Source organism: Scomber scombrus, chromosome 3 (genome assembly GCF_963691925.1).
Source record: "Scomber scombrus chromosome 3, fScoSco1.1, whole genome shotgun sequence".
Classification (NCBI taxonomy): domain Eukaryota; kingdom Metazoa; phylum Chordata; class Actinopteri; order Scombriformes; family Scombridae; genus Scomber; species Scomber scombrus.
The window spans coordinates 15,965,499-15,974,859 of record NC_084972.1 but is presented as its reverse complement, the minus strand read 5'-3'; the positions used below and the strand labels follow the sequence as shown (position 1 = coordinate 15,974,859).

Sequence of the window (9,361 nt, the reverse complement as noted above, 5' to 3'; positions counted from 1 at the left end):
ATGTCCTGGAGGCGTTGTAATCAGACTTCAATCTAGCCAGAAGTTGCTGATACAGTTGATAATTTAGTGCATAGTCAACAGTTCATCTTCAATATCACTTTGACATTGAAGAGTGTATTTTTCTGATGATTAGTGTGGAAACACATGATGACTTCCACTGTGATTTAATGTGTTAAAAGGTAAAATTTGAAAAATATAAGGGGGTGAGGCAGGTTGAATACCTTTATAGGCATGTGTGCATGTATCTAAATGTGTTTGCACACCCACGTGTGCCTTGACGTCTGCCAGGAGGGTAGTTAAGCTGTGCACTTGCAACTGCTGTCACTTTCCATAAGAGGCAGGCTGTGTTCGAGGCTCCTCGTGCCCCACACAGTACAGGCAGTAGGGCTTTTGACACTTAAGGCCTCTTTCTGTCAGCCAGATTCAGCTCCAGGACCATGGCACACCATGCTACAGTCGATCCCACTAAGATGGGAGTGGGTCGGGCAATCGCCGTGCTGACCTCTGGAGGAGATGCCCAGGGTAAGTGGAGGGTTTTCAGGGTGTTATGTGAGTGTGCCAAGGCAGGGCATGTCTGCAATTTGTTTCCTTCAGCAGGTGGTTGAGAGGACCTGGTGTGTTGGAAGTCATCATATTCAACAACAGAGTATTACAAATAAGAAAGTATTTGAGATGGGTAATGAGTCAGTAATCAAATTATCTAGGGGCCAAAATTTGATTGCTTTGGAATGGCCATTGATTGTCACTGATAACTAACCTGCATAAACCAATATACTGTATATCATTGGATATATCTTCAGTCTCTAACCTTATAAACAGCATAAATGACTGTCTAGCCACTTCTTTACTGCCACATTCAACCATGTTTGCAGCTGCTTTATAACAAATTTGACTTCTTATAATATTTTTATACCTGATCATTACACTTCATCCAGCACTGCTAGGACCACAGAGGGAGGCAGGTTCTCTGCCTGACCTTTAACTTGAGGGATATCTCCCCTGTGACCTTTGGGAAGTGTGTCATTGACCCCTCACAACCCTGTTGTCTGAAAATGTGAGACAGCAAGTTATCCGTCTGTCTGTCTTCCTGCTTCTAAGCAAACTTTACAAGACCTTAAGATGTGTCTGTTGAGCTCTCAAACGTCTTCTTTTCACGTTCATTCCTTATTAAAACCTTACCTTTCTAGATATCTTTATTTCCTTTAGTCCAAGTTTCTTCTTTTTCTCCTCCCTCCTTTTGCTCTTAACACTGTATGTGTTAGGGGGGCTAATTTTAGAGGCATGACCTTTCTGTCATGTGTTTGTAAAGCGGTGAGGTAGAGTGTTTGGCCATCCTGCTCTTCCTCTCTCTCCTTTTCTCCTTTAAACTGTAAGTGGAGAGGTTCTTGGCACCCTCAAAGTTAATCTATCCACATCTTATGCAACGCCCTGGGTGGTGAAAGTATGCAGCTGTCTTCCCTGCAATACAAACTCACCAGTACAATTTTTTCACAATTTTACTATTTACCTTGACAATAAAACTACAGTAAAATGAAAGGGGAGAATAGTGTTGTTTTATCCCCTATCCTAACCCTAAGATTGTGTTGTTGTTGCACCCATCGGGTTTTCAGCAGCTGCAGAACCAGGTTAAAACAAAAGGTAAAGACTAAAAAAGAAAATGCTAGTCTTATTTATTGTATGAGTAATGCAACATCAGTGTCATTTAAAAGCTCATATAACTTCATAAATTCATTCATAAATGCAGACTGTTCTTTTAAAAAATGTTCATTAGAAATAATAAGTAATCTTGCAAAAATGCTAAAATGAACAATAGTAAGTTGTTTTGGGAAGGGGGGGGGGGGGTGTTTAACCACCATTTTCACATGAATGTATTCAGTCACTCTTTCCACTTGTGAGCGATTCCCATAAAAAGATAATATTAAAAGGACTAATGCACACAAACACACACTGTGTCTACAGGTATGAATGCAGCTGTGAGGGCCACAGTTCGAGTAGGACTTTACACTGGAGCCAAGGTGTTTTTTGTCCATGAGGTAATTACAATTTCTATTATCAAATGAATCATTTAATCACAAACTCAAAATGAATACAAAAAATTGTGAAAAACATCCACTGTCCCAGACAACATCTTCAAATTAGTTAGTTTGACAAATATACAAAATAAACAAGTAAAAGCAACAAATCCTCGCCACAAAGAAGCTGGAACCAGCCAATGATTGGTATTTTTGCTTGAGAAATGACTTAAGCAATTATTAAATTACAACATTTGCTTTAGATAGTTTCTGCACTCTCACATTGCCACACACCTTATAAATAACCAGTTATAACCAGTTATAACTAGTTGTTGGGCGGAAATAGCAGCATGTCCCAGACTAAAAATATGCATGTGTCGTTTAATGTCAGGCTTTTTCCCATCAATGACTCCTTTTCAAGGAGGTGATATTGTGCCGTGTGTCTGTTTTTTGACAGGGTTACCAGGGTCTGGTGGATGGAGGAGACAATATTCGCCCTGCTACTTGGGAAAGTGTGTCAATGATGCTGCAGCTGGTGAGAACAAGCATAAGGATGTAGAAGCATATTTAGCTACACGCTTATTATCTCCACCCTGTTTTTAACTTGTGATCAGCAGGTCACAGTCTAACCTTTTTGTGAGTGGGATGGAGGATCTGTGTAACTCTAGCAACCCTTTAGCCTCTGCAGGGCACTACTGTAGGTCAGATGGTCATTTAAATGCCAAGGTTCATTAAATAGCAAGACTTAATGGCAAGGCAAAGCAAGGCAGCTTTATTTATAGAGCAGAAATTCAATGTGTTTTACATTTAAAAAGAGACATAAAAACCTCACGCATATGCAATGCAGTGGTATAACAGTAAAAATCATAATAATAATAATAAAGGAAAAACATATATTTGACATACAAACTGCATGCATAAGACATTTAGTTACAAGTGAACTCAATGTGCTTTACAATAAAATGCGCGCGCACACACACACACACACACACACACACACACACACACACACACACACACACACACACACACACACACACACACACACACACACACACACACACACATCAGACCTATTTTGTGGAATGTAAAGACTTACCCTAATCTTAACCATCACCGCTACTTCCCTAACCCTAACCTTAACCACTGACACAAAAATCTGTTTTTTTCCTGAGAAAACAGGAAGGTTTTGAGCTTTAAATGTAGATAAATTACATGGGCATTAATGGGCCTTAGACATGAGCGCTTCGGTTTCTGATAATCCTACCCGTTCTCCTGATCTGCTGCCTTGTGAGTCTTGTTTGGTACTGAAACCCTTCCTTCCTTGCTTGACATCAGGGTGGAACTGTGATTGGTAGTGCCCGTTGTCAGGACTTCCGTACCAAGGAGGGGCGCACCAAGGCTGCCTGTAACCTGGTCAAGCTGGGCATCACCAACCTCTGTGTTATTGGAGGTGATGGCAGTCTGACAGGTGCCAATCAGTTCCGTACAGAGTGGAGTGAGCTGCTGGGAGACTTGGTCAAAGCTGGTGAGAGTCCTTATCCACTAAAATCAGTGTTTCTGTTGAAGCATATTGGAAAATGTATCTGAGAGTGAAGTGCTTTTAATCTGTGCTCAGGTAAAATCACTGCAAATGAGGCCAAGAATTCCTCTCACCTCAATATCGTTGGCATGGTGGGCTCCATCGACAATGACTTCTGTGGTACTGACATGACCATCGGCACAGACTCTGCTCTACATCGTATCATCGAGATCGTGGACGCCATTACTACCACAGCACAGAGGTATACTGTAAATACAGGCATTTACACATTTATTTGATGGAGAGAACTGCTGTTTCAACATTCGTGATTTAAAATGTGTCCTTCTTCAGTCATCAGAGGACCTTCATCCTGGAGGTAATGGGCAGGCACTGTGGGTGAGTACAGCATGGGTTGGGGATTATAAATGTGTGTTTGTCTATATTCAATCACAGTACACAAATTTCTAATAAACCGTATACTGTATATTATAATGTGATGCAGTTTGATAAAATATTATAAACAACATCAAAACACTTCTGTTTCTCTGTAACTTCAACTCCATTCTTAATAACCGTTGTCTGTGCTCCTGTGCTTGTTTACTGTCAGTCTTCTATTTTATTCATTACCCCCAATCCATCCTTGTCATTTTGTTTAAATTATACTACTCAACTATGAAACTGGTGCATGTCAATATTTAAACTAAAGTCACATTTTAAGAAATGAGACACACAAGCTTGACATACTTACTTTTAAATTATAATTCAGTGCCAATGTTTCAGAGGCTGTTTCAGCTTATGATCCTTCACCTACAGCTACCTGGCTATGGTGACAGCTCTGGCCTGTGGTGCTGACTGGGTGTTTATCCCCGAGATGCCCCCAGAGGAAGGATGGGAGGAACATCTGTGCAGAAGACTTTCAGACGTAAATGTCTTGTCATGCACTTTAATTTGGCATCATTTTACTTTAAAAGACTGACAGCTTTTCTGTCTCCCTCTCAGCAAAGAGATCGTGGCTCCCGTCTGAACATTCTCATTGTTGCAGAGGGAGCAATTGACCGCCATGGTAAACCTATCACCTGTGAAGATGTCAAATCGGTCAGTTATAGCAGTGCTGTAACAAATGAGCACATTAGAGAGGCTTTGGTCTTATTAGACTGCTCATAAACTCATAATGTCTCTGTCCAGCTGGTAACAAAGAAACTAGGCGTTGACACCCGCACCACCATCCTGGGCCATGTGCAGAGAGGTGGAACCCCCTCAGCCTTTGACAGAATCCTGGTAATTGCTCAGTGGCTCCATCCATAAACTTTTCAGATATTCATAAATTAATCTTATCTTCTTGTCTGAGTTCATGTTTCTCATTTCCCTTATTTAGGCAAGCAGGATGGGTGTGGAAGCTGTGATGGCTCTGTTAGAGGCCACACCAGACACTCCTGCATGTGTGGTCAGCTTGTCTGGAAACATGGCTGTCAGGCTGCCTCTAATGGAGTGTGTGCAAGTGGTGAGTCTGTCTGTTCCATAAAGCAAATATTAATACAACACACAAGTTGTGCAGTGTAAAAATATATCATGACAGCAACTGTGAGAGATCTGTGGAGCTCTTCCCTTAAATTAAAGCACCATTATTCATAATATGCTGATTCAAGTTTTCTCAGTTTCCTCTTTGTCCTCTCACCTTCCTTCATATCAGACAAAAGACGTCACCATAGCCATGGAGGAAAGGAGGTTTGACGACGCAGTGAAGCTCAGGGGAAAGTGAGGCATGCACCTTTGTGTTAAACATTTCAAAATCTCAGCTGTTGTGTTGAGTTTGAAATGTCTGTACATTTCTGCTCACTTTTGACAACAGGAGCTTTGAGAACAACTGGAACACCTATAAAATGCTGGCTCACGTGCAGCCCCCAGACACAAAGGTCAGGAACTACTGCATATTTGTACTGTCATAAAGCTGTCTCTCAGTTAATACGTAAGGTTGAAAATACATTTATTCTGACATATGTCAAATTTTCCCCTGCCAGAGTAATATCAACATTGCTATTTTGAATGTGGGTGCTCCATGCGCTGGAATGAACGCTGCAGTTCGTTCAGCTGTCAGGATTGGTCTCCTCCAGGGCCACCAGATGCTGGCTGTGCACGACGGCTTTGATGGTTTGGCTCAGGGAAAGGTAAATTGTAGATTTACACAAATTTAAAAAGTAAGAAAGCTTTAACTTTCATTATAGTTTTACAACATTAATCCATAGTTCACACATGGCACTGCTATTAAATGGATTGTCTCTTTCCTAGAGAAGCGAACCTTTTCACTTTCCTTTAGGCGATCCTCATTGTCTGCCCCTTGTTGTATTTCATTTTTCCTGCACGTTAACCCTTATAAATATTTTGAAAAAGCATGGAGTATCATATCACTGCTATGTGGACGACACACAGTTGCACCTCCCTTTGAGACTATACATTTCTTAAAACTTAATGGAAATAAAACGGAAATTTTAATCTCCAGATGTTATGAAAATGTAGCTTCTAACCTATGACCACCTTCCAAATATATGAAACCTCATGCTAAGAATCTTGGCATTGTATTTGACCCTGATATTAAATTTGATAAATAAATGCTGTCATGAACAAAATCACCCTTTTACCATTTAAGGGTTTTAAGCAAGGTCACGTTTTCTTTTAGGGATTTTGAGACAATAATCCATGCTTTTATTTCGTTCTCACCTAGATCATTGCAACTATATTCTGGAGTCAGTCAGACTACAGTTTCATATCTTCAACTAGTGCAAAATGCAGCTGCAAGTTTGCTAACCAAATCCAAAAAATCAAGCCACATTACTTACATTTTACCATCATTGTACTGGTTACGTGTAAATATTTGAGTGAACTAGATTTTACTTTTCTTTTTTAGTTTTTTAAGTGTTGAACAGGCTAGCTACAGCGTTTCTTAGTGATCTTTTACATCCCCACTGTCCTCCTAGAACACTGAGCTCATCTAATAAGTTGTTGCTTTCCATCCGAGATAATCATTTGAGACATAAAAGTGACTGTGCTTTTTCTGTGGCCAGACCAAAGTTTTGGAACACCTTTCCTCATCATGTTCAATCAGCCCTCACCATCATATAAATCTAGACTTATAATCCACTTGTTTTCTCTGGCTGTCAATGGGTCTTAGACATGCCAAATATGCCAATGTGTGTTTAATAAACTGACATAACTTGACTTGACACATATGGAAAAGCATGTAAGAACACACAACCTTTCCCTGCACAGATTGAGCCAATTGGTTGGTCTGGAGTGGCAGGATGGACTGGAAAGGGGGGCTCCAATCTGGGTACAAAGAGGTGAGACATTTGGGACTCTGTTGATTGGTACAGTAACGACATGTTTCAGTGTTTTTAAGTGTGCATTGACCAAAGTGAACATTGAGCAGGTATAATTTACCATGGTTTTTTCCTTTTATGTAGATCCCTGCCATCAAAGACAATGGAGGATATCAGTCTGAGCATTGCTAAATTCAACATTCATGCTATTGTCATTATCGGAGGCTTTGAGGTAAGCAGCAGTATAGAGACTCTGATCATGTTGCTGGTGTACCTGTCCATTACACGGCTCTCATACTAAAGCCATACATGTAAGTGAAAGTCACTTGTTGCCTTTTTACTAATTCCTTCCTTCCTGTTTTCACCAGGCATACGAAGGGGGTCTGGAGATGGTGCAAGCCAGAGAGAAGTACGAGGAGCTTTGTATTCCCCTTGTTGTTATTCCTGCTACTGTTTCCAACAATGTTCCTGGATCTGACTTCAGTATTGGGGCTGACACTGCTCTTAACACCATAACCATGGTAAAATTCTCACAGAACACAAAAACCAGACAATCTAACATTGTACAAATGAAGTCCTAGTTACTATAATGTCCCTTTCTTTTTCTCTTTGTCCCTTTCAGACATGCGATAGGATCAAGCAATCTGCTGCTGGCACCAAACGAAGAGTGTTCATTATTGAGACTGCGGGAGGATATTGCGGCTACCTGGCAACCATGGCCGGCATGGCTTCTGGAGCTGATGCTGCTTACGTCTTTGAGGATCCTTTCAGCATTCATGACCTTGAGGTCTGAGTTTATGAATTTACAAACAAGTGGAAGCGAAGTGATGACATACATCAGTGACAGATGGATGTTTCTGAACTTGATGTTTATTTGTTTGTAGATGAATGTGATGCATCTGGTGGAGAAGATGAAAACCACAGTGAAGAGAGGTCTCATTCTGAGGTTAGTGGGAATTTTCATTATTCCTTTTCCGAACAGAATCATCATTGCACTATTTGCCAGAGGTTCAGAGGTCTTCTTTTTTTCAGAAATGAGAACTCCAATGCCAACTATACAACAGATTTTATCTTTAACCTGTACTCCGAGGAGGGCAAGGGTGTGTTTGACTGCAGGAAGAATGTACTTGGACATATGCAGCAGGTATTCAGATTGTCTATTTATTTTGCACAGATTCAATATTTTCCACCCCTGTTTCGATTCCATAAATAAAATGAAACCAATTCTTCGATTAGGGTGGAACGCCAAGCCCCTTCGACAGGAATTTTGGCACCAAGATGGGGGTCAAGTCTGTCCTATGGTTGACTGACAAGCTGAAGGAGTGTTATAGACATGGTGAGGACAAAGGGCAAAATGATGTATAGAATTATAGCCTGATCATTTTCTGTGCTCTCCGTGCTAATATATGTTGTATCTTTAACCTCAAACCTCCAGGTCGCATCTTTGCCAATTCTCCAGATTCAGCCTGTGTGCTGGGCATGAAGAAAAGAAGTTTGGTCTTCCAGCCTCTGGAAGATCTTAAAGAACAGACTGACTTTGAGTAAGACTTCCTATCCTTCCAGTTTATTTTCTTGTCTCGTATTCTCTTCTGTCACTCTTCTGTCTTCTGTCACCATACACTGTTTTGTGTTTACTCAAAACTTAAAGATTCAAACAGAGTATTTTTTACACATGAAATTTAATGTAAATTCTGATATGTACCTATTAACTCTGAAGTTTAATGTCCCCTGCTTTCCTGCTTATTTGTGGTCAGAAATTCTTTAATGCAGCTTTAATCAAAATATTTTTACATGAATGACATTTGACTACCTGAGCTTTGAGAATTTAGTTCTTGCTGTTTTCATTTCCCTTCATGAGCTAACACATATTTTCTTCTTCAGTCATCGTATTCCAAAGGTACAGTGGTGGCTGAAGGTGAGGCCCATCCTCAAAATCCTGGCCAAGTATGAAATCCACTTGGACACCACTGAAAAGGCTGCAATGGAACATGTCATCAAGAAGAGAGGCTTGGTTCATCAGTAACTTCTGTGTGTGGTTATTTTTGGCATCAGGATGTGACATGACCTGTCTTTCTTCTTTTCAGAGCACTTTGTAACCTCTGTCTCTAACAAGTACAATATAAATAAAGATAAAACCTAAAAGTCTCACAATAAACCTTGAAAAACCTTCTTTTCCCATTGCATTTATTTGCACCACACCATTTGCACTCCTGCCCTACTTTCTGTCCATCTATATTCATGTAAGATGACCTAATTTAAGTGAATACTCACTCATAGTATGTCTCCATGTAATATAGATCATTGCATCAGAACTGCTTTGCTAAGAAAACTGCTTGATCCCAAATTTTCATCCTTCCAGGATTTGGTGGCAGAAATCTTTGCAAAGTTGCAGGCTTATTCAACGTTGATCATGGAGCATGACCAAGACTTTTTCAAACTATCTGTGGTACTTTGAAATTTGTCTATGGTTTTTAATTGGTGAAGGGTGAGACTCAACTAAAATACCACTCACA

General features: G+C 40.3%; 1 protein-coding gene across 1 annotated transcript; it reads left to right on the top strand.

Annotated features, from left to right (window-relative positions):
* The first annotated feature begins 340 nt into the window (after nt 1-340).
* On the top strand, nt 341-9,018 carry pfkmb (phosphofructokinase, muscle b). Its single transcript, XM_062415063.1, has 22 exons — nt 341-522; nt 1,960-2,033; nt 2,470-2,547; nt 3,351-3,540; nt 3,631-3,796; nt 3,886-3,930; nt 4,348-4,456; nt 4,534-4,629; nt 4,720-4,812; nt 4,910-5,035; nt 5,225-5,289; nt 5,384-5,447; nt 5,553-5,699; nt 6,799-6,869; nt 6,993-7,080; nt 7,217-7,369; nt 7,471-7,635; nt 7,733-7,794; nt 7,881-7,992; nt 8,085-8,184; nt 8,284-8,389; nt 8,730-9,018. The coding sequence occupies exons 1-22, from the start codon at nt 438-440 to the stop codon at nt 8,869-8,871; spliced, it is 2,337 nt and encodes a 778-aa protein (XP_062271047.1). The 5' UTR covers nt 341-437; the 3' UTR covers nt 8,872-9,018.
* The last annotated feature ends 343 nt before the right edge of the window (nt 9,019-9,361 follow it).

Excerpts from the sequence above, each read along its gene's own strand:
- pfkmb (XM_062415063.1), top strand. The coding sequence starts at position 438 with ATGGCACACCATGCTACAGTCGATCCCACTAAGATGGGAGTGGGTCGG. Across the intron at positions 523-1,959 it reads CTCTGGAGGAGATGCCCAGG|GTATGAATGCAGCTGTGAGG; the intron begins GTAAGTGGAGGG and ends CTGTGTCTACAG. Across the intron at positions 4,457-4,533 it reads TGTGCAGAAGACTTTCAGAC|CAAAGAGATCGTGGCTCCCG; the intron begins GTAAATGTCTTG and ends TCTCCCTCTCAG.